The following is a 22,697-nucleotide window of genomic DNA, read 5'->3' on the forward strand; positions in this document are numbered from 1 at the left end:
TATTGATAACGGTGCATCAAAATATCCTTCTGGTCGACAGCTAAACATTTTTTAGATTAAACCAAAAACATCAAGTGTCACGCCAGCAGTTTCTACAACAAAATACTTCATTTTTATTTGCTCATTAATAGTGGAATTTCGGGTGAGTAGAGTTGAGAGTAGGCTACAGACAAATTTAACAGCTTCAGAATACATGTAAAATAGCTTGACAGTCTCAGAAACATTACTATGCACTTTTTGTGTCCTGTGTTTTGTTTTGTTTCCTTGTTTTATTTTGTTGACATCAAACCTTATAGCATGGCATTGTTTCGTGATTGATTGGTGATTAGGCTATCTTAAAGTTATTTGAGAGATGATTTGTGATATTGGCTACTAGTAATTGCATACAGTAGATGGTTGGCTGATACCACACCGCTACATTTAGGCTACATGGCACACCAGTGTGCCTTTATGCACAGAAGATCCACCTTCACTCATACAGTACATTAAGAAGACTAATATAGATACAGTAGCCTGTGCACATTGTGCCCCTGCCTCTTGTGGCCATGTGCCCAATGCTCCATGCCTCGGCAAAGGAGGACTGTTTATGCTTACTGCCTGCGCTCCACCATAAGGTCAGGTCCAGGGGCCACACAGTTAGTGCACCATTCCATCCTCCTCAGGATGGTGAAGCAGGGCTGTGTGGGCAGTCACTGTGCCCGTCAAGGCCCTGACAAGGCTCCATCGGACATATGCCTGCAGGGCAACAGACCCCATGGGTACAGACCAAGCTGCCTTGAACAATCGGTCTCCAAGACTGGGCTCTCTCATTGGGTTGTGGATACAATCCAACAAGCTTATGGGGTTAAAGCAGGAACTTTCCCCCCAACTCTGGGAAGACAAGCTGCCCTCAGGCTTTGCTTGTACCAGTTTCATTTGGAGCAGAGGTGCCAAAATTCTTTCCTATGAAGGGTTAACAATTTATCTGGATGGAGGGCCGTGGGCCCAAAATAAATGTTTATGTTATGTGAAATTACATTACCGTACAATAAAATGTATTATATTTTATAGCCAATTCTAACATCATATAGACATTCTAAATCTAAAGTAAAATTTAAAAATAATAAAAACGTTATCAGAACTTTTATTATAAGCTTCTATTAGAGTTCACTTTAGAGTTGATAAAAAAGCTTAAACATTTTCAAAGAGAAAGACACCTTTCTGACCGAAAGTGCATGCAACTCAAGGTGTCTAAACCTAACCCTACCCATAGAACTCATTCCCATTCCGATAACTTGAGATGAGTCGTCAAGGGACCCCTTTGGAAATGGTCATGCCAATTTTCCCTTTTCAAAATGTAGCCTAAATTTGGAGCATTATTTAGCCCCCTTCCCGACATGCTAGATTGACATGGTTGGTCCAAATCGATTCCTTGGCTCTTCTAGTTTCATATGGTATAATGATAATCACACTAGCTTTAAAAATCACACCCAGGTGTTGAAGTAAGTGGTGCGATTTTGTGCATGTCCGACCCGTGCATGCGTCCGTGCGCGCGCCCATCCGTGCTGTGTGTATGCGTCGGAGTGTGCATGTGTGCGTGCGTGTGTGCATGTGTGCATGTGTGCAGGCTTGTGCGTGTTTCTGTGTGTGCTCTCTCCATAGCGTGCCAAAGTCTCGCCACTGAGGAAATGAATTTGCCCTTAATTTCCAGATGTGTCTTAAACTGTGGGTGCCTGCGCATGTATGCGTGAATGTGTCATGCGTGTGACCATGTGTGCATGTGTGTACGTGCATGTATTACCGACAAAACGCTCCTCCACTCCTCAAGAGGAGAGATTACTGACATCTCTCTCTCTCTATACGCCTGCCCTGTGCCTCTTTCTGTCTGTCGGTGTGCAGACCGGGGAGCTGGGGTCGGGGCCACACCCCCTTCCTTGTCGCCTCGAGCCAGTCTCCCCAAAATCACACAAAGTCACTTATAGAAGTGGCTGCACCGCTTAAAAATGAGTCCGCTAGAGCCTCTGGAGGGCAGTAATATCAGTCGCTGATTTCTTTTTAAATATTATTTATTTTTGTCAAATACATGGTGGGCCAAAACAAACGGGGGCCAGGGTCACCCATGGAGGATGGTACCACCGTCTTTTGAGGTCACTGGCATCTACAGTGCACTTTGTGCCCCATTTGGCACTGCCTCCCAAGCTTGGATTTGCGTGTAGAGGAATCTGCAAGTATACGGGCTGCGCTAGCTCTCTGTCGGTGGGAGCAGCCAGCCGCTTGACATACAGTAGGGCAATGCCAAGGGCAATGCCATTGTACCGACTAGAGAAGAAAGAAAAAGAGGAATCTTGAGCTCCATGCCCTTCGGAGCATAGGACTGCTGCTTATCGCTGGGTGATGCTGGGGTGGCGCTGAGCCTGAACCATACATTTCCACCCTAAAAGGCCTCAGTCCCATACCAGTCAGTCTATAGAACTGCAGCCTTTTCACCCTCCTCAAAGTTTCCCTAGTAACGACTAATTACTGCTATTATGCAGTAATGATAAAGTAATTACAGGAATGGAAAATGCTGAAGCTCAGGGCTCAGGGTCAGTGGGACATGGCCTGATAGACTATACATCCGGGTCACAACTCTTACTAGAACGGACCGGGGCCCAGAGAGAGGTCTTTCTTCTACGCTAGCCTTGTAAGCTGACAGGCTGGACAACTCTCCACCCATTTACCGCCGACCTTAGCATCTGGCGAGGTCCGCTAAGCCTTGGTGGCACCTTGTGCCTGGGCTATTATTTGTGCACAGAGGTGACACTGGTGGTGGTACGTATCATTCCAACTCAGCGGCCACTTCAGGCTCCCAGAGGAGCAGATACGTCTGCTTGGTTTCGTCGCGGTGTGTCTTACAGAGGTATCTCATCACGAATGAAGTTTGTGAATTGAGAGAAGTCGACTGAAAGGAAACGGATGGTTACACTGTAACCCAGGTTTCCTGAATGGATACTTCTCTCCATGCAAGAGCCTAACCCTACATTTATTACATTTAGTGTTAACCCTCGGGACACTTTAATTCATCATACACATTTAGCTTTTTGGACATTTTTCTCCCCTAACCATATGGGCTAATTGAATCCACAAGAGTCTCAGCTTACCAGTCATACCCAATTTATCAAATTCCACGATTCTTTAGGGATCCCAATATGCAGAAATATTCAAATAGAGTGGGCGATAATAACACATGTATACTGCATACAAAAAAAACAAAAAAACATGGTTTTTGTAATAAAAAATACAAATAAAAAATGCATGGGATTAGCATGTCTGTAAAAGGGAGACTTGTGGGGTACTCATAGAACCCATTCACATTCAGATACTGTATCTTGAGGTGAGAGATCAAACTACCCATTTGAAAATAGCCATGCTCGTTTTTCCCTTGACAAAATTTAGCCTAAATTTGGATGACTAGTGCAGTGCCCGTTCCCCCATGCACCACCCCGTGGGCGCTCCCCCCCACACACACACTGCACTCAGTCAGGTCCCCCTAAGCGCAAGTTTGAAGTCGATCCAACAAACGGTTCTCGAGATATGCGAAGAAAATACATACAGTACAAACAGTCCTGGAATAAGTCCAAATTGTACTGCGTCAAATTCCCATCAGCGCACTCCCCAAAGTTGAAGTCGATCGGACGAACGGTTCTCAAGATAAACCACTTTTTGTGTTAGGTGGCGCTGTGCCGAATTGCACAACATTCTGTTCTATGTCAGGTTCCCAGCAGCACACTCTCCAAGTTTGAAGTCGATCAGATGAATGGCTATGGAGATAAAGCGCTTTTTGTGTTGCCAGTAGGTGGCACAATGCCAAATTGCACGGAATTCAGCTCCCAGCACTCCCTTGAGTCCCCCTAAGTGCACTCCCCAAAGTTGAAGTCGATCGGACGAACGGTTCTTGAGATAAACAGCATTTTTTATGTTGCCAGTAGGTGGCGCTATGCCGAATTGCACGAAAACAGGGCACTGCACTGCACAATAGGGCACACTCCCAACCCTACTTACACAGGATGGGGGTTCCCGGAAGTGGCGTGGCCCTAGAGCAGTGATACTCAACTTGCGGCCAGGGGGCCAGATGCGGCCCGCGATAGGGTGCAGAGTGGCCCCCCGACCATTTCCTAATAATTTCACGTTAGTTTTCATTGTGAATTAGAATCTAATTCACAATAATAACTAATGTGAAATAAAGTTTGGCTGAGCTCCAGTTAAATTGTCAAATACCGCCGTCTGCTTGCTACCCAGGCACTTGTGTATGTACTTAACCTAACTAACTTAACCTAACTAACTATCCGGTGTGCACAACATTGTCAGACTTAACTCCGGCTGACACCCCAAAAAACTACAATCCGCTACAGAAAAATGTATATTGTTTGTTTATTAGCTGGCCCCTGGCCTCGTATCATTTCACAAAAGTGGCCCCCGGGCAAAGCAAGTAGTATCCCTGCCCTAGACAGGGCCGTAACCAGGGTTCCGAAATAGGGGAGGTCCAGCAAGGGGAGGCGGATTCGGCGGCGAAAAAAATTTGAGTTTTCCCCCCCCCCTTTTTTAGCCATATTTAGAGTAATATATCATTTTAAATCAACATTAGGATTATACTGTTGTGATGTCATTATTCAGTATATTCTCTTTCATGTCACCACCTGCTCAGCTCTCCTGTCAACATAATTGTAACTAACAAACACAAACTGTTTTAGCCAAATTCATATCAAAATGACACCTACAAACACAGGTACACAACCCAAGCCGTACACAACACACAAAGTCATCATCGATAATAAAAAAAAAAACATACAGAGGGACATTTATTTATTCCTGATAGGAACGATTGAAAAATAAAATAAAATATATTATGTTGTTTTTAACTTTACACCACCTCTTTTTGTTACTTATTGGGTCATGAAACTGAAACCATGCATATAGCCACCTGCATACCTGACTTCGGGAGCTTGGCAATTGGCATCATGCATGATTACAATGAGATGCACCCACTTTAAACCTGAATAAAGTAATAAAACCACTAGTAAACCAGTAGGCGGCGCCTGGCCTGCTGTTCAGTGAGTGGCCTGGCCTGGCCTGGCCTGCAAAAAAAAAAAAAAAAATTTTTTTTTTTTTTTTTTTGCAGGCTGAAATATTAGGGGAGGTCCGGACCTCCCCGTCCTCATAGCTAGTTACGGCCATGGCCCTAGAGGATATTATTTCTGAATGCGTGACTCATTATAGCCTACCATTATAACCACATAAAAAACTGAGCTCTACTGATTATTTCCTCTTGATTTTATTCATGACAGACTTGTAAATGCATATTTGGAGAGGCACATACATAGGAGGAGATTTCTTCACCCTCTGCTCTTAATTGGAACCTGAGGAGGGATGCTGCCACCCCCTAAACACAGGGTCGTTCCTCTGTTTACTTTATCAGTAGGTGTCAACGGCCCTAATTAAAGCTGGGGCTTAGGGATCGAAGGAGCAGAACTGAAGACAAATATTCAAATATTGAACGTGTTTCGAGTCCGAATCGCACGGAAACAGGGCACTGCACTCCATCGGGTCGCCATCAGCGCACCCCCCGAGTTTCAAGGCGATCCGACCAACGGTTCTGGAGATACGCGAAGGACAGAGAGAGAGACAGAGAGAGAGACAGAGAGACAGACGGTATCGTCATTATAGTATAGATTAGCCCCCTTTCCAACAAGCTAGCATGCATGGTTGATACCGTACCAATGGATTCCTTAGGTCTTCTAGTTACAGAGGATACTCTCACTCTAACTTTAAAAATAAGCCCGCTACAGAAAAAAAAGGGCACTTGCCTGCCAAATATGTTGGATAGGTGTACATAGACCTTCCAATATTAACACCATTTTACCCAGACCGCACCACTCTAAAACTTGGAAACTTTGCCTTTGACCTTGGAAAAAAGTATGTTCCAATAAATCGATGAATTTATACTTTTAATGGTGGGTATTACGACCAATAAAATCTATGAAACATTACTATTGCAATTACTTCTGGGTTGGGCCTTTTTTTTTGTTAGATTGACTGGACTATAAATGAACTTACTCTTTACATTATAGAGAATAAAACCATTTACGTGGAGCCTCCAGTGTGTGGACTTTCCTCCTTTGTGCCCATAGACTTTTTTGTCCAGCACCTGTAGGTTTTTTGCCTGGATCTGTGCATATTTGTTTATTCTACTGTAAGCAATTTGATATTAGCCTAATGGGTGGGGCCATCTGAATTTATTGATAACGGAAAATATCAGGTGGTCCCAGCTAAACATTTTTGAGATGACGCCAAAAACACAGTGCCACGCCATATTCGCTGTCACAGTTCTCAGTTCTATGCAGTAACTAGTTACTCCCAACACTACCCACCTCATAGTTATTAGAGTTTTAATCTTTCAAAAGCAGCAGCCAAATATTAAAGCACACAGATACTGTAGTAAACTGTCCCCCCACCAGGGATGTAGATTCATTCACCCATCCATTGTCAATGCCGCTGCCTAGTGGCCCTAAGGCAACATTACAGTGCGACTAATCTCTCGAGACAGACTTCAGAAAAAAGGAAAGAAATTGATGGAGCCGATCCATAGTCCACCCTTTGGTGGGGGACAATAATCAGCACACACAGTCACTATCAACCAGCAGCTACATTCAGTAAGAACTGTCTCTACCATATGTCAGACTACACTACCAATGTTTTTACAGACAGTAAATTCTTCTCTGCTGTCATATGTACAATGACCAACACATTCACATTCCCAATTAGAGGCTGACATTTTCAGGAGTCCCATGGGTCACGGGATTCCCATGGCGTGGGAGTCATTTTCACTATTTTTTTTCTTTGCTTTTTTTCTTTATTTAGCACATATTAAAACATACAGAAATACTGAAAGTTACCAAGATAAACAAAGAAAATAAATGTGCAAAGTAGAGGCAAGAGACCCGCAAGGGCCTATACGAGGCCTCTACTTGTGAATAAGTTGGGATGGGACAGGAAAAAAGTAAACGGGAGCGGGAATGATGACAACAATAGACCAGTTTTCATATATAAATATGCATATGCAGTTCTAATAGGAAGAAACACTATTATTTTATTTGTATTCTCCCTGGCTGCTCTGGTGGCTGGTTGTTGGTTGGTTGGTTGCAGGCAGACACTTGACTGTGCGTGCCTGATGTGGGGGGGAAAATGGGAGCGGAATGGGACTTGGCTGGTCATTCTACCAGGATTGGGAGTATTTTTGTTTGAGTGGGATGGGACCAGAGTGAAAAACCCTCTATCTATCCTATGTAGTCCCTCGGCATGACCAAAACAAACATTTCAATGAATGATAACAAAAACACACCCACACGTGAAAAAATACTCTTTCCTCTTCATAACACCCTTGTAGCTATTTCAAAATAAATTATATCCAGAAATGTATAAACAAGCCACATGAGTAGAACAGATCGAAATTATCAAGTGAAAATGTTCCTATCTACCCTTAGACGTTCCTACCTACCCCTTACCCTTACACTGAAAAAATATATATATTTTTTAGTTTTAGTTTTTTTTAGCAAATGATTTTGATGTCTGAGGCCATTTTTGCACTTCAGAGCCACTGGATCAGAAACCCATCACACTGAAAGAGAAAACCATTCAAACACAGGTTCTAAATTTTCAATTTTATTTTATTTTCATCTCTCAGTGTGAGATTCAGCATTGCAGTGCTGCCTCAGAAGTACCGACTGCTCAGAGCCTCGACCACCGCATTCAGAAACTTCTGCCAGGTGGCCTGGACCTGCGGGGTAAGGGTGCTGCCATATTTGGAGGCAACAGAAATGGTGAGGCAATCGGCCAACAGCTGTGGAGAAAGGCACAAAAACATTATGAAACTGTATGGAATGGAATCAATGATCCGGCTGCGTGGCTGATATTGATCTTACACGATACATGGTTAAAAATGAATTCATTTTCAAAGATTTGCGTTCTTTTGGATAGATAAGGGCCTGTTTTCCTATTATAGCTTATTACAGCACCAACAGGGTTGCTGTAATTGTGTATTGCTCACCTTGAAGTTGTCAGGATCCACGTTGAGCTTCTCACTGTGAGTCTGGCTCAGCGCGGCGTAAACGCCCTTGATGTTGTCCATGTTCTTCACTGCTTTGTCCAGCCCGTTCAGAATCACCTTGCCATGGTTGGCCACTTTGGGGTTACCCAAGATAGCAGCCGCATTGGTGACATCTCCGAAAGACGCGAAATACCGCTGGGTCCAAGGGTAGACGATCAGGACTCTGTTAGTGTGGAGAAAATAAGTTTCAAGATTCAATAGTTTCGTGGTAGATTAGTTCAATAGTTTGCAGTGTGCTCAATTATAGGCTTGATGCATAAAGGTAACTAAAAAGGTGGGTAAACTATGTCTACTCTGTGACCATCACAAGGCAAACAACCATCATTTTGAACAAAAACCAAGTAGGCCTATTAGAAAAGCATGACTTGTTTTGCCTAACACGATCTTCATAGTGTATGCAAACTATATGATGTAGCTTATAGGCCTATCACAGATATTTATGCTAAACTAAAATAGTAAGTGAATGACAGTGATGTCAGAATCACAGCCCTACCTTGCAAAAGCTTGTGGTCCAATCTCATCGACATTAATTTTGCCCCATACAGCATTGACTGCGCTGCGCTCTGCGGCTGTCCACTCAACCATGATGTCGGTGTTTATCTTGGTCTTTCTATTTCAATTAAAAACTTGTGTGTGTCAGATGCTACAAATGGCTTATATGGGTCAGAGTTCTCCACCCACGTTGGGTTCTGTCCAAAGTCTTGCCCATAATGAGGCGTGGCTGCCTCTCTCCTGCGCTATAAGAGGCCCCATATTAATCTTCTGGGGTATTTTTCTGCATGAATAATTCTTACAAGGAGCAAATATGAGTCTGACTGCCGAGGACAAACGTGTGGTGAGCACCTTCTTTGGCAAGGTTGGTGGGAAGGCAGATGCCATCGGTGCTGAGGCTGTGGGGAGGTAAGATTTCATCATTTGGGGTAAACCCACCTAAACTCAGATATTTTTCTTTGAACATTTTCCTATACCATATATCCTGCTATGGCCTACATTGTTATGAATTGATCTGAATTAATATTATGAGAGAGTAGTAGTTAGCTATATGTTTTTAGGGCAAAACAGCACAATCAATAGGCTGCTTGAGTCATAATTGATGTTTGTCTCATGATGGTCACTCACTCACTCAGGAGCCTGTTGTTTATCTCTCCATCTCTCTCACGGCAGGATGGTGACTGTGTTTCCCAAGACACGGGTCTACTTCGCAAGCTGGCCGGACTACACCCCGGGTTCCGCACCAGTTAACAAACATGGGAAGATTGTGATGAATGCCGTTGTTGATGCCATCTCCAAAATGGACAACCTGGTTGGTGGGCTGAGCGATCTCAGCAACCTCCACGCCTTCAAGCTGCGTGTTGACCCGTCCAATTTCAAGGTAGCTCCTGAGTCCTGACAAATTTGACTGTACCTAATGTAGGTAGCTCCTGACTTATTTACTACATAGCTATTTATATATATTTGAACATAATTGTTTCTTCATGTATTTTCAGATCCTGGCCCACAACATCCTGGTGACGCTGGCTATCAATTTCCCAGCTGATTTCACTCCTCAAGTGCACTTGGCTGTGGATAAATTTCTCTCAGCTTTGACCGGTGCTTTGACAGACAAATACAGATAAAATCAGGATGAGCTTTAACATAATGATGTAACATGCTCCCTGTTGATGTCACAATAAAATCAACCAGCAAACATTGCAATTCCTTTCTTTTTCCATATAGGCTAGCACCATAGCCTAAGCCTGACACAACCAACACAACGCCAAAGTGCCAACATACTGTACATGGGCTTGAAGAATACCTGTCTCTCTACCTCACTGGGGGGGGGGGGGGGGGGGGCAATGACAACAACATTTAATCATGTTGTTAACAGCTTTTTCTATACGAGGGATCAGCCGAGCAGCATTTTGGTAAACAAACCGCATCACTGGGTGGCAACGACAATGGAACCCTATGTAGCCTGAGTTTGAGCGTCTGACTCTAGCCGGCTGACTGTGTTTACAATTTAAAAACTGGGACAGTTCACACAACTTTAACATGACATGCATATATACAGTACATCAAACTCAAACTAATTCCGCTCTCACTCAGAATGTAAAAATATAAGCAATGCGATACTTTTTGAGATATTAAGGTTTGTTTGGCACAACATAATTAACTGCCGCAGGGTTACGCATTTTTGGGTGGCAGTGACGTCACGCTGATTCGTCCTATAATAATATGTACGGATTTATCAGTAAAGGGAGCGTATAAATTATATTGTATATTGGTTTAAACTATATATTTTTGAAAAATTAACTTGAGGATACACTATTCAATACTACTACTACTACTACTACTAGTTGCTTAATGCACTTTTTATACCCTTTTTTTAAGTTTTGTTGTGATGCTTTTAAATGTCCATTTTATTCTATAGATAAATTGATTTATTCTATTATGCAGGGATGGAGTGTAAGTGTGCAGGGATGCAGGGTAAGTGAGCAGGGACACACCCACACGTGAAAAAATACTCTTTCCTCTTCATAACACCCTTGTAGCTATTTCAAAATAAATTATATCCAGAAATGTATAAACAAGCCACATGAGTAGAACAGATCGAAATTATCAAGTGAAAATGTTCCTATCTACCCTTAGACGTTCCTACCTACCCCTTACCCTTACACTGAAAAAATATATATATTTTTTAGTTTTAGTTTTTTTTAGCAAATGATTTTGATGTCTGAGGCCATTTTTGCACTTCAGAGCCACTGGATCAGAAACCCATCACACTGAAAGAGAAAACCATTTAAACACAGGTTCTAAATTTTCAATTTTATTTTATTTTCATCTCTCAGTGTGAGATTCAGCATTGCAGTGCTGCCTCAGAAGTACCGACTGCTCAGAGCCTCGACCACCGCATTCAGAAACTTCTGCCAGGTAGCCTGGACCTGCGGGGTAAGGGTGCTGCCATATTTGGAGGCAACAGAAATGGTGAGGCAATCGGCCAACAGCTGTGGAGAAAGGCACAAAAACATTATGAAACTGTATGGAATGGAATCAATGATCCGGCTGCGTGGCTGATATTGATCTTACACGATACATGGTTAAAAATGAATTCATTTTCAAAGATTTGCGTTCTTTTGGATAGATAAGGGCCTGTTTTCCTATTATAGCTTATTACAGCACCAACAGGGTTGCTGTAATTGTGTATTGCTCACCTTGAAGTTGTCAGGATCCACGTTGAGCTTCTCACTGTGAGTCTGGCTCAGCGCGGCGTAAACGCCCTTGATGTTGTCCATGTTCTTCACTGCTTTGTCCAGCCCGTTCAGAATCACCTTGCCATGGTTGGCCACTTTGGGGTTACCCAAGATAGCAGCCGCATTGGTGACATCTCCGAAAGAGGCGAAATACCGCTGAGTCCAGGGGTAGACGATCAGGACTCTGTTAGTGTGGAGAAAATAAGTTTCAAGATTCAATAGTTTCGTGGTAGATTAGTTCAATAGTTTGCAGTGTGCTCAATTATAGGCTTGATGCATAAAGGTAACTAAAAAGGTGGGTAAACTATGTCTACTCTGTGACCATCACAAGGCAAACAACCATCATTTTGAACAAAAACCAAGTAGGCCTATCAGAAAAGCATGACTTGTTTTGCCTAACACGATCTTCATAGTGTATGCAAACTATATGATGTAGCTTATAGGCCTATCACAGATATTTATGCTAAACTAAAATAGTAAGTGAATGACAGTGATGTCAGAATCACAGCCCTACCTTGCAAAAGCTTGTGGTCCAATCTCATCGACATTAATTTTGCCCCATACAGCATTGACTGCGCTGCGCTCTGCGGCTGTCCACTCAACCATGATGTCGGTGTTTATCTTGGTCTTTCTATTTCAATTAAAAACTTGTGTGTGTCAGATGCTACAAATGGCTTATATGGGTCAGAGTTCTCCACCCACGTTGGGTTCTGTCCAAAGTCTTGCCCATAATGAGGCGTGGCTGCCTCTCTCCTGCGCTATAAGAGGCCCCATATTAATCTTCTGGGGTATTTTTCTGCATGAATAATTCTTACAAGGAGCAAATATGAGTCTGACTGCCGAGGACAAACGTGTGGTGAGCACCTTCTTTGGCAAGGTTGGTGGGAAGGCAGATGCCATCGGTGCTGAGGCTGTGGGGAGGTAAGATTTCATCATTTGGGGTAAACCCACCTAAACTCAGATATTTTTCTTTGAACATTTTCCTATACCATATATCCTGCTATGGCCTACATTGTTATGAATTGATCTGAATTAATATTATGAGAGAGTAGTAGTTAGCTATATGTTTTTAGGGCAAAAGAGCACAATCAATAGGCTGCTTGAGTCATAATTGATGTTTGTCTCATGATGGTCACTCACTCACTCAGGAGCCTGTTGTTTATCTCTCCATCTCTGCTCTCACGGCAGGATGGTGACTGTGTTTCCCAAGACACGGGTCTACTTCGCAAGCTGGCCGGACTACACCCCGGGTTCCGCACCAGTTAACAAACATGGGAAGATTGTGATGAATGCCGTTGTTGATGCCATCTCCAAAATGGACAACCTGGTTGGTGGGCTGAGCGATCTCAGCAACCTCCACGCCTTCAAGCTGCGTGTTGACCCGTCCAATTTCAAGGTAGCTCCTGAGTCCTGACAAATTTGACTGTACCTAATGTAGGTAGCTCCCGACTTATTTACTACATAGCTATTTATATATATTTGAACATAATTGTTTCTTCATGTATTTTCAGATCCTGGCCCACAACATCCTGGTGACGCTGGCTATCAATTTCCCAGCTGATTTCACTCCTCAAGTGCACTTGGCTGTGGATAAATTTCTCTCAGCTTTGACCGGTGCTTTGACAGACAAATACAGATAAATTCAGGATGAGCTTTAACATAATGATGTAACATGCTCCCTGTTGATGTCACAATAAAATCAACCAGCAAACATTGCAATTCCTTTCTTTTTCCATATAGGCTAGCACCATAGCCTAAGCCTGACACAACCAACACAACGCCAAAGTGCCAACATACTGTACATGGGCTTGAAGAATACCTGTCTCTCTACCTCACTGGGGGGGGGGGGGGCAATGACAACAACATTTAATCATGTTGTTAACAGCTTTTTCTATACGAGGGATCAGCCGAGCAGCATTTTGGTAAACAAACCGCATCACTGGGTGGCAACGACAATGGAACCCTATGTAGCCTGAGTTTGAGCGTCTGACTCTAGCCGGCTGACTGTGTTTACAATTTAAAAACTGGGACAGTTCACACAACTTTAACATGACATGCATATATACAGTACATCAAACTCAAACTAATTCCGCTCTCACTCAGAATGTAAAAATATAAGCAATGCGATACTTTTTGAGATATTAACGTTTGTTTGGCACAACATAATTAACTGCCGCAGGGTTACGCATTTTTGGGTGGCAGTGACGTCACGCTGATTCGTCCTATAATAATATGTACGGATTTATCAGTAAAGGGAGCGTATAAGTTATATTGTATATTGGTTTAAACTATATATTTTTGAAAAATGAACTTGAGGATACACTATTCAATACTACTACTACTACTACTACTAGTTGCTTAATGCACTTTTTATACCCTTTTTTTAAGTTTTGTTGTGATGCTTTTAAATGTCCATTTTATTCTATAGATAAATTGATTTATTCTATTATGCAGGGATGGAGTGTAAGTGTGCAGGGATGCAGGGTAAGTGAGCAGGGATGCAGTGTAAGTATGCAGGGATGCAGTGTAAAGTGTGCAGGGATGCAGTGTAATTGTGCAGGGATGCAGTGTAAGTGTGCAGGGATGCAGTGTAAGTGTGCAGGGATGCAGTGTAAAGTGTGCAGGGATGCAGTGTAAGTGTGCAACCCAATGAGTCCTCTATAAGTTCTTAGCTCTTTTTGCAACTGCTGCGCCTGTTGCTTAATGCACTTTTTATAAAGTTTTGTTGTGATGCTTTTAAATGTCCATGTTATTCTCTTCTTTTATTCTTTTATTTTCCTGTCAACCATTTTATGTGAAGCACTTTGAATTGCCTCTGTGTATGAAATGTGCTATACAAATAAACTTGACTTGACTTGACTTGACTACTACTACTACTACTACTACTACTACTATTACTATTACTACTACTACTACTACTACTACTAATAATAATAATAATAATAATAATAATAATAATAATAATAATAAATATAGCCGCAAGCGGCAATACCAGGGGTTCAAGCCTATTGCCCCTGAAGGGTCTTGAATATCTGTATCTTGAATATCTGTACCTTGTATCTGTATCTGTCACACAGGTCAGCAGTTGACCTAGGTGTATCGATCTCTTGTAAAAAAGTGTAATCATCTGTAGGTCAGCAGTTGACCTGTGCAAATGTCATGCAATTGAACAAAGTCAGCAATAGAAAAACATGGAAGGGTGATGGTGATGATGTCACAATGCCCTAAAATGGCCTGTGAAGGCCTAAAAACAAAATATCGCTGTAGTACCCGCCGTGGGCGGATTCTTTTTTTTTCCTTTCCTGGAGCATCTAATAACAACCAATATGTGTCATTGGGGCAAATTTCACGTCTCTGCGATGTAACAACTCACGGGAATTTGTGTCGCAGTTGATGAGGAAAAATAAAAATACAAATCTGTGATACAGAGAAACAGACAGAGCCTGAGCTCCCTTTTATATACTGATGATATATATATCCCCTTATATATCCCCTACTGTATATCCTCCCTCAGTCGCTCTCATCTCCCTCTTTCTCTCCTTCAGTCTCACTCTCCCTCAGTCTCTCTCCCCCTCTCCTCACTCCTTCTCCCTCCCTGTGTGTGTCACTGATGACATCATCACTGATAACATCATTGATGACATCATCAGTGATGTCATTAGTGACATCATCACTGAACTATAGCCTAATTAAGAATGTGTGTGTGTGTGTGTGTGTGTGTGTGTGTGTGTGTGTGTGTGTGTGTGTGTGTGTGTGTGTGTGTGTGTGTGTGTGTGTGTGTGTGTGTGTGAGAGAGTGAATTTATGACATCAGTGGGACAGACACAGAAACAGAGACACAGACAGAGCCTGAGCTCCCTTTTATATACTGATATATATAGTGGGTTCGGAAAGTATTCAGACCCCCTTAAATTTTTCACTCTTTGTCATATTGCAGCCATTTGCTAAAAGCAATTAATTTCATTTTTTTCCTCGTTCATGCACACACAGCACCCAATATTGTCAGAAAAACACAGACTTGTAGACATTTTTGCAGATTTATTACAAAAAAACACTGAAATATCACATGGCCATAAGTATTCAGACCCTTTGCTGTGACACTTGTATATTTAACTCAGGTGCTGTCCAATTCTTCTGATCATCCTTGAGATGGGCCTACACCTTCATTGTGCTTAATTATATAGATTGGACTTGATTGGGAAAAGCACACACCTGTCAATATAAGACCTTACAGCTCACAGTGTAAAGTCAGAGCAAATGAGAATCATGAGGTCGAAGGAACTGACTGAAGAGCTGAGAGACAGAATTGTGGCAAGGGACAGATCTGGCCAAGGCTACAAAAAACATTCTGTTGCACTTAAGGTTCCTAAGAGCACAGTGGCCTCCATAATCCTAAATGGAAGAAGTTTGGGATGACCAGGACTCTTCCTCGAACTGGCCATCCGGCCAAACTGAACATCTGGGGGAGAAGAGCCTTGGTGAGAGAGGTAAAGAAGAACCCAAAGATCACTCTGGCTGAGCTCCAGAGATGCAGCGGGGAGATGGGACAAAGTTCTAGAAAGACAACCATCACTGCAGCCCTCCACCAGTCGGGGCTTTATGGCACAGTGGCCCGACGGAAGCCTCTCCTCAGTGCAGAACACATGAAAGCCCGCATCGGGTTTGCCAAAAAACACCTGAAGGACTCCCAGACTCTGAGAAATAAAATTCTCTGGTCTGATGAGACCAAAATCGAACTTTTTGGTCTTAATTCTAAGCGGTATTTGTGGAGAACACCTGGCACTGCTCATCATCTGCCTAATACCATCCCTACAGTGAAGCATGGTGGTGGCAGCATCATGCTGTGGGGGTGTTTTTCAGCTGCAGGGACAGGACGACTGGTTGCAATTGAAGGAAAGATGAATGCAGCCAAGTACATTGATATCCTGGACAAAAACCTTTTCCAGAGTGTTCACGACCTCAGAATGGGCCGAAGGTTCACCTTCCAACAAGACAATGATCCCAAGCACACAGCTAAAATAACGAAGGAGTGGTTTCAGAACAACTCTGTGAATGTTCTTGAATGGCCGAGCCAGAGTCCTGACTTAAATCCAATTGAGCATCTCTGGAGAGACCTGAAGATGGCTGTCCACCAACGTTCACCATCCAACCTGACAGAACTGGAGAGGATCTGCAAGGAGGATTGGCAAAAGATCCCCAAATCCAGGTGTGAAAGACTTGTTGGATCATTCCCAAGAAGACTCATGGCTGTATTGGCTCAAAAAGGTGCTTCTACTCAATACTGAGCAAAGGGTCTGAATACTTATGGCCATGTGATATTTCAGTGTTTTTTTGTAATAAATCTGCAAAAATGTCTACAAGTCTGTGTTTTTCTGACAATATTGGGTGCTGTGTGTGCATGAACGAGGAAAAAAATGAAATTAATTGCTTTTAGCAAATGGCTGCAATATGACAAAGAGTGAAAAATTTAAGGGGGTCTGAATACTTTCCGAACCCACTATACAGACAGGCACACACACACACACACACACACACACACACACACACACACACACACACACACACACACACACACACACACACACACACACACAAGAGACAGACACACACACTGATGACATCATCAGTGATGATGTCATCAGTCTGAGGCTCACGAGAGACTGAGGAGGCTCACGAGAGAGACTGAAGGAGAGGGAGAGAGAGGGGGAGAGAGACTGAGGGAGAAGGAGAGAGAGGAGAGGGAGAGAGACTGAGGGAGAGACTGAGGGAGAGAGAGAGAGGTGGAGAGAGACTGAGGGAGAGAGAGAGAGGGAGACATGTGCGCGCCAATAGGGCAGGCAAGGCCACGCAGCAGCCGAGCTACGGGTGAGGCTACGCAGCGGCCGAGCCTAGGCGCGCGTGAGATGCATGCCTAGTATATATATATATATACCGTATATATATATAATGTATATCCCATTATTTATTTAAGTAGGTGTATGCCCTCATCCAAGAATAAATTAGTCCGCAAGTCTACATATTAACATATTAATTTACATTTTGCTCACTATGACAACTTATTCGGTTATTTTTACTTATTTGAAACATTATGTCAGATTCAGCAGTGTGGTATCGGCCCAACCATCTATTCAATTACTGCTAAGTGTCTCAAAGAACTTACAATCACCAATCAATAACAAAACTTAGGTCATGGATGGGAACAAAGTAAAACAAGGAAACAAAACAAACCACAGCACACAAAAGTGCATAATGTTTATGAGACTGTCAGGCTATTTTACATGTATTCTGAACCTATTATGAATTAGTCAGTAGCCTGCTCTAGACTCTGCTCACCCGAAATGGCACTATTAACGAGCAAATAAAAAGTTTAAAAAAAAAACGTATTTTGTTGTTGAAACTGCTGGCAGCAGTTTCAACAACAAGCAGTTTCCGGCGGCGAAAATTTTTGGCCATTTGAAGCCCAATTTAGAGGAATATCTCATTTTAAATCAGAGAGTTCCCCAAACTTTTGAGTAGCCAGTCAGATTGAAAAAGTAGCCGGATCATGTTCGCGGCGTTTGTTCCAGTCGTCCTTTAATAAACTAATAAACAAACCTCAAATATGTATCGATGAGTGTGACAATTGAAACAATACCAAACAAATATTGTCATGCCGTAACCCAGGAACTTTGATGATAGAGAGGACCACAAAAAAATGTCCTCGCCACCAGAGGGCCAGATTTTGCTGAGGGTTGGGGGCCGAACGGCGCTGGTGCGAAAAAATTTGGGGTATTTGAAGTCAGGTTTAGAGGAATAACTTAAATAAACAGTTGTGATGTCATTATTCAGTCTTAAACACCAATATTTGATCATTTTCTCATTCACTCCAATGTCATCACTTGCTCTCCCTGCAGGGCTTGAAATTAGCTTTTTTGGCCACCTGCCAATATGGCTGCTAGAAGTTACCAGCCAATTAGAATGTCCACTAGCCAAAATGTTTTTCTTGAAATAAACCAGAATATGAGTGGGTTCATTTAAGCACAAGTATCAATAAGTGGCCCGGGATTCTCAAAGCCTGTGTTGAGGATCACACGAACAAAAATGCACTCTTGAAGCTAAATAAATCCAAAACCAACAAGTTAATTATTTAAATGTTTTACTTCAATGTAGAACAGTCATTTCTTACACATGAGATTACTTTTAGCCTTTTAGTCATAAATATTATTGAAAGATATTCCATATTCCAGACTGAAATGTTATAACAGAAGTAGAGTATTGGCCAGAATGACATGAACATTTGGACACTTATTCAGCGGGTACCTTGTATGTTGTGTTCAGGTGCACTGTTAAAAAAAAAAAAAAAAGCATTGGGCCTCTGTCAGTCAAGGGCCCTTGGAATCGTCCACACTTTCCTCCGTGAAGCTACGGCCCTGACTGCTGGCATGACACTGATGTTTTTGGTATTATCTCAAAAACTTTTAGCTGTTGACCCCCTGATATGTTGATGGACGTTATCATTCAATTCAGATGGCCGCACCCATTCATATCAAATTGCTCACATAGGCTGTCAGAGAACAAAGACCAACTGTCAAAAAAGTATTTCATTCGAATATTCATCATAATATAGTGTTCGCTTAGTTTAGTGTTGAAACTTAAATGATCAGTTAAAACGTGAAGTTCATCATTCAGGCTGTTATCATTTTGTCAACCAAGGACCTAGGTTGCCTGATATACTATGTGATCTGGTTCTTTAAGAAAAAATTAACACAAAGTAACCCTCTGAATGTATAATTCTGTTGTTTGCCTTGGTTGGTGGTCACTTTTTCAAAATCTTAAAAGCAAAAAGATCACATAGATGTAGTACACATGAGGTTTTATTGATTGGTTTGGCAACAGCTACAAGGGCCTCAGATCTTTTTGGAAACACGTGTAAGACTGCTGCACATCCTTCCCTGCTTCTCCAGGGCCTCAGTGCTACTGACAGGAACTTCTGCCAGGCCTCCTGGACATCCGCGTTGAATTCCTTGGGGCCTAACTTGGCGGCTATGCACACAGTGATGCACTCAATGAGTGCTACAATGAGGAAAATGAGGGTCACAATAAAGCCACTGATAAACCCATCAATGAAAACAGACAAGGATATTCATCATAAGAAATATTATGTGGTTTTATGAGGGCAGATTTTGCCCTTATGGAAAATAACTATAATTAATCATATAAGAACTTTTAGAAAAATATAGCCTATAATAACACAGCAAAAACTATTTAAATATAAAAAATATATAACTGTAGTGAAACAAAGTAGGATAAAGTCACATTATAAATATATTGGAATATGGTAATGATTTCTCATCAGGGATGGTTACCTACCCTGAAGTTATCAGGATCCACATGCAGCACCTCAGAGTGCTTCTTACTCAGTGCTGAGTAGGTCTTTTTGATGTTGTCCAGGTCCTTCACGGCCCTGTCCAGTCCACCCATCACCACCTTTCCGTGTGCGGCCCCCTCATGGTTCCCCATGATAGCAGAGGGGGTGGACATTGCCTCTGAGTCCGGGGAGAGACACAATAATGAGTCTGAAATGACACAATCCATAAATGAAAAAAAAAACAGCAATCCCTCCCCCCCACCCCCCCACCCCCAAGGGCCAACAATGAATTAATTTGGGGGGAATCTATTATAATTGTTTATTTTCCTGAGAAAGACAATGTACATAAGTTGACAGGACTTAATGATGCATGTCATAAAGATTTATATCAAATTGAGATTTGGTGGGTTTACCCTCTACATCCATGTCAACAATGCAATGTTACCATATTATATAATTCTAGCCTATCTGTGAATTGATATAAATTCACAAGTTACCTGGCCAAAGCCCGGGGTCCAAGTTCATCCACGCTGATCTTTCCCCACAGGCCTACGATGGCAGCACGCTCAGCATCTGTCCAGTCGACCATGTTGACGGTGTAAAGGTTTCTCTGAGATGTTTACAAGCTCTCTGATGATAAACCTTCTGTACATGCCCAGTGTTGGGGGGCCAGTGTTTATTTAATGAAATGCTCCACCTCTCAGAGTAGGAAGCCTCTGATTGGACCAAAGTTGGCAACATATTGGGTTTTATATTTGGAATTTATTATAATATAATATTGGAAATATTGGAAGTTTTGTAGACTGCGTAGTGTTAGAGTAAAACGTCACCTGACACTTGCGTGCGTTGTCTTACTTGAAGAGTTTAATTTTATTTATTTATTTATTCAAAACTAATTCTGCCTTTAATTTTCCAATTTAAGGCAAAATCTTTACTTTTGCACATAAATTGCCAAATGAACATGTAATATGTATATTATTAAATATTATTATTATTAAAATTATTTGTTTAAAATAAAACAAGGTTATCTTTTAAAAAAGAAATTAAAAGCTAACTACTTTTTCCTTTACACCAGTAATTTTACTTCTACTTAAATATAATTATTTCCACCCTAACTAAAATGCCATTTGAGAGTGGTTATCTTGTCATTAAAATTGGCAATGAAAGTTCTAGCAGTTTCTTCGGGGTGTGGTTTGGATCTGATACTCGAGTGTGGTCCTGTTTGGTTTGATATAAAGAGAGCCTCACAAACCCATCCCACTAGCATCAAACATTAAACGCCGACATGAGTCTCTCTGGGCAAGACAAGGCCATAGTGAAGGCCTTCTGGATCAAAGTCTCCCCCAAGGTCGACGAGATTGGAGGTGAAGCTCTGGGCAGGTAGGCACGACATCGTGCATATTGACAATTTAAATGTGAAATTATCCTATACTGCAAATGCATCCTAATTGAATAAATCCACACCTCTTGTGTTTACTTACATTTAGGGCACTTTAACGGACTTGACTTGATCTAGACTACTACTAGGAAGCTAGCTTATAGTCACAATGATTTAATAATAGGCTAACAGGTGTGCTCCCTGCCTTTCAACTTCTGTCCTCTTCCTTCTCATAATCTACTGTGTAAAATATCGTCTGAAATTTATTTTAACATATTTTTCTCTTTCTTTTGCGAGGTGCCTGACTGTGTACCCACAGACCAAGACGTACTTCTCCCACTGGGCTGATCTGAAACCTGGATCCAAAGCTGTGAATGAGCAGGGCGCCGTCATCCTGCAGGCCGTTGGCGATGCCGTCATTAACATAGACAATCTTTTCAGCTTTTTGGCCGACCTCAGTGACCTGCATGCCTTCAAGCTCAGAGTGGACCCTGCCAACTTCAAGGTAGAGTCAAGAGGAAAGAGCATATAGGTCAGGGCCAGGGGTGCGCAGACTTTTTTTTAGGATGAGAGCTACTTGCAAAAAATAAAGCTAGTCGCGACTCACAAGCTACTTCTTTTCCACTTGTTCCCCCCAAGTACATAGCACATGAGTATTACATTGATTATTTAACATTATTTAATAATGTTATAATGTTAAATAATGTAGATACTGAGTTAGCTACATGAGTGGTCTTTAGTTTATCCATAAAAAAAAAATGTGATTTCTTTGGCGAGCTACTTATTGATGGCACTAGATGTAGTGGTAGATCACGATCTGTATAGCCATACCAGCAGTAATGTAGTGTCATTGTCTCATTATGCCTATTTTCTATTTTTCCCCTTTAAACAACCTATCCTCATGATACTGCTATGACTTTATGACATTACTGCTGAATTGTGTATAACCAAGACATGCTTTTCTATGTTGCTGATGTTGACTGCTAATCTGTCTTTGTTGCACAACCGCAGATGCTGGCCCACTGCATCCTGGTAACAGTAGCCTGTTACTTCCCTGAAGACTTCACTCCAGAGATCCACGTCTCAGTTGACAAGTTCCTGCAGAACTTGGCTTTGGCCCTGTCTGACAAGTACCGCTAAACCCCAGAAGTGCAAGAGCATCAACTCCTATTATGTAGCATGCCATTAAGTCAAACCCCCTTTTGGAATTGAAGGGCTTGGTCAATAAAACAAACGTTCAATTCTGAGGTGTCAATGTGTCTCTTTTGAGTTCCTACAGCACAGACACACACACACACACACACACACACACACACACACACACACACACACACACACACACACACATCTCTCTCTCTCTCTCTCTCTCACACTCACACACACACACACACACACACACACACACACACACACACACACACACACACAGTTTTTTCAGGGTTTTGGAATGATCCTACAACATAACTGACAATGTTACCACAGGAAAGGTCACAGCATTTCATTCAGTTTGAAAACTATGTTTACAGAAAGTACACACTATCTGGGCAATTGGTCAAGTTAATAATTTGTCTTTATTCCAAACAAATTGCTGTTCCAATAATGTTTTTTGGAGCTCTGGCGG

General features: G+C 42.1%; 6 protein-coding genes and 1 pseudogene across 7 annotated transcripts in view; 3 read left to right on the forward strand and 4 right to left on the reverse strand.

Moving 5' to 3' along the window:
* Nucleotides 1-22,697, reverse strand: part of LOC310788062 (hemoglobin subunit alpha-2-like) — a gene marked incomplete at both ends in the record, with an annotated part of 48,161 nt that overhangs the window by 19,563 nt on the left and 5,901 nt on the right. The gene's annotated exons all lie outside the window — the stretch shown is intronic.
* Nucleotides 7,670-8,772, reverse strand: LOC310788060 (hemoglobin cathodic subunit beta-like). The gene is made up of 3 exons (XM_083649546.1): nt 8,616-8,772; nt 8,063-8,285; nt 7,670-7,855 (listed from the first exon to the last, which is right to left on the reverse strand). The coding sequence occupies exons 1-3, from the start codon at nt 8,705-8,707 to the stop codon at nt 7,727-7,729; spliced, it is 444 nt and encodes a 147-aa protein (XP_083505672.1). The 5' UTR covers nt 8,708-8,772; the 3' UTR covers nt 7,670-7,726.
* On the forward strand, nt 8,878-9,805 carry LOC310788065 (hemoglobin subunit alpha-like). The gene is made up of 3 exons (XM_083649554.1): nt 8,878-9,022; nt 9,287-9,494; nt 9,610-9,805. The coding sequence occupies exons 1-3, from the start codon at nt 8,928-8,930 to the stop codon at nt 9,736-9,738; spliced, it is 432 nt and encodes a 143-aa protein (XP_083505680.1). The 5' UTR covers nt 8,878-8,927; the 3' UTR covers nt 9,739-9,805.
* On the reverse strand, nt 10,929-12,022 carry LOC310788061 (hemoglobin cathodic subunit beta-like). Its single transcript, XM_083649547.1, has 3 exons — nt 11,867-12,022; nt 11,314-11,536; nt 10,929-11,106 (listed from the first exon to the last, which is right to left on the reverse strand). The coding sequence occupies exons 1-3, from the start codon at nt 11,956-11,958 to the stop codon at nt 10,978-10,980; spliced, it is 444 nt and encodes a 147-aa protein (XP_083505673.1). The 5' UTR covers nt 11,959-12,022; the 3' UTR covers nt 10,929-10,977.
* On the forward strand, nt 12,129-13,065 carry LOC310788066 (hemoglobin subunit alpha-like). The gene is made up of 3 exons (XM_083649555.1): nt 12,129-12,273; nt 12,541-12,748; nt 12,864-13,065. Exons 1-3 carry the CDS (start codon nt 12,179-12,181, stop codon nt 12,990-12,992), a joined length of 432 nt encoding a protein of 143 aa, XP_083505681.1. The 5' UTR covers nt 12,129-12,178; the 3' UTR covers nt 12,993-13,065.
* Nucleotides 18,707-20,317, reverse strand: LOC310788076 (hemoglobin subunit beta-like; annotated as a pseudogene). The gene is made up of 3 exons (XR_014554093.1): nt 20,196-20,317; nt 19,697-19,906; nt 18,707-19,403 (listed from the first exon to the last, which is right to left on the reverse strand). The product of XR_014554093.1 is annotated as a hemoglobin subunit beta-like (transcript).
* LOC310788067 (hemoglobin subunit alpha-A-like) lies at nt 20,965-22,331 on the forward strand. The gene is made up of 3 exons (XM_083649556.1): nt 20,965-21,078; nt 21,374-21,581; nt 22,088-22,331. Exons 1-3 carry the CDS (start codon nt 20,984-20,986, stop codon nt 22,214-22,216), a joined length of 432 nt encoding a protein of 143 aa, XP_083505682.1. The 5' UTR covers nt 20,965-20,983; the 3' UTR covers nt 22,217-22,331.

Source organism: Poromitra crassiceps (genome assembly GCF_964638095.1).
Source record: "Poromitra crassiceps genome assembly, chromosome: 13".
NCBI classification, from domain to species: domain Eukaryota; kingdom Metazoa; phylum Chordata; class Actinopteri; order Beryciformes; family Melamphaidae; genus Poromitra; species Poromitra crassiceps.

What these genes read in the sequence shown, in the direction of transcription:
- LOC310788060 (XM_083649546.1), bottom strand. Translation starts at nt 8,707, where the DNA reads ATGGTTGAGTGGACAGCCGCAGAGCGCAGCGCAGTCAATGCTGTATGG. An exon ending in GGACCACAAGCTTTTGCAAG is followed by an intron (nt 8,286 to 8,615) that starts GTAGGGCTGTGA and finishes CCACACTAACAG; the next exon opens with AGTCCTGATCGTCTACCCTT. An exon ending in TGGATCCTGACAACTTCAAG is followed by an intron (nt 7,856 to 8,062) that starts GTGAGCAATACA and finishes CTTTCTCCACAG; the next exon opens with CTGTTGGCCGATTGCCTCAC.
- LOC310788065 (XM_083649554.1), top strand. Translation starts at nt 8,928, where the DNA reads ATGAGTCTGACTGCCGAGGACAAACGTGTGGTGAGCACCTTCTTTGGC. An exon ending in GGTGCTGAGGCTGTGGGGAG is followed by an intron (nt 9,023 to 9,286) that starts GTAAGATTTCAT and finishes CTCTCACGGCAG; the next exon opens with GATGGTGACTGTGTTTCCCA. An exon ending in TTGACCCGTCCAATTTCAAG is followed by an intron (nt 9,495 to 9,609) that starts GTAGCTCCTGAG and finishes ATGTATTTTCAG; the next exon opens with ATCCTGGCCCACAACATCCT.
- LOC310788061 (XM_083649547.1), bottom strand. Translation starts at nt 11,958, where the DNA reads ATGGTTGAGTGGACAGCCGCAGAGCGCAGCGCAGTCAATGCTGTATGG. An exon ending in GGACCACAAGCTTTTGCAAG is followed by an intron (nt 11,537 to 11,866) that starts GTAGGGCTGTGA and finishes CCACACTAACAG; the next exon opens with AGTCCTGATCGTCTACCCCT. An exon ending in TGGATCCTGACAACTTCAAG is followed by an intron (nt 11,107 to 11,313) that starts GTGAGCAATACA and finishes CTTTCTCCACAG; the next exon opens with CTGTTGGCCGATTGCCTCAC.
- LOC310788066 (XM_083649555.1), top strand. Translation starts at nt 12,179, where the DNA reads ATGAGTCTGACTGCCGAGGACAAACGTGTGGTGAGCACCTTCTTTGGC. An exon ending in GGTGCTGAGGCTGTGGGGAG is followed by an intron (nt 12,274 to 12,540) that starts GTAAGATTTCAT and finishes CTCTCACGGCAG; the next exon opens with GATGGTGACTGTGTTTCCCA. An exon ending in TTGACCCGTCCAATTTCAAG is followed by an intron (nt 12,749 to 12,863) that starts GTAGCTCCTGAG and finishes ATGTATTTTCAG; the next exon opens with ATCCTGGCCCACAACATCCT.
- LOC310788067 (XM_083649556.1), top strand. Translation starts at nt 20,984, where the DNA reads ATGAGTCTCTCTGGGCAAGACAAGGCCATAGTGAAGGCCTTCTGGATC. An exon ending in GGAGGTGAAGCTCTGGGCAG is followed by an intron (nt 21,079 to 21,373) that starts GTAGGCACGACA and finishes TTCTTTTGCGAG; the next exon opens with GTGCCTGACTGTGTACCCAC. An exon ending in TGGACCCTGCCAACTTCAAG is followed by an intron (nt 21,582 to 22,087) that starts GTAGAGTCAAGA and finishes GCACAACCGCAG; the next exon opens with ATGCTGGCCCACTGCATCCT.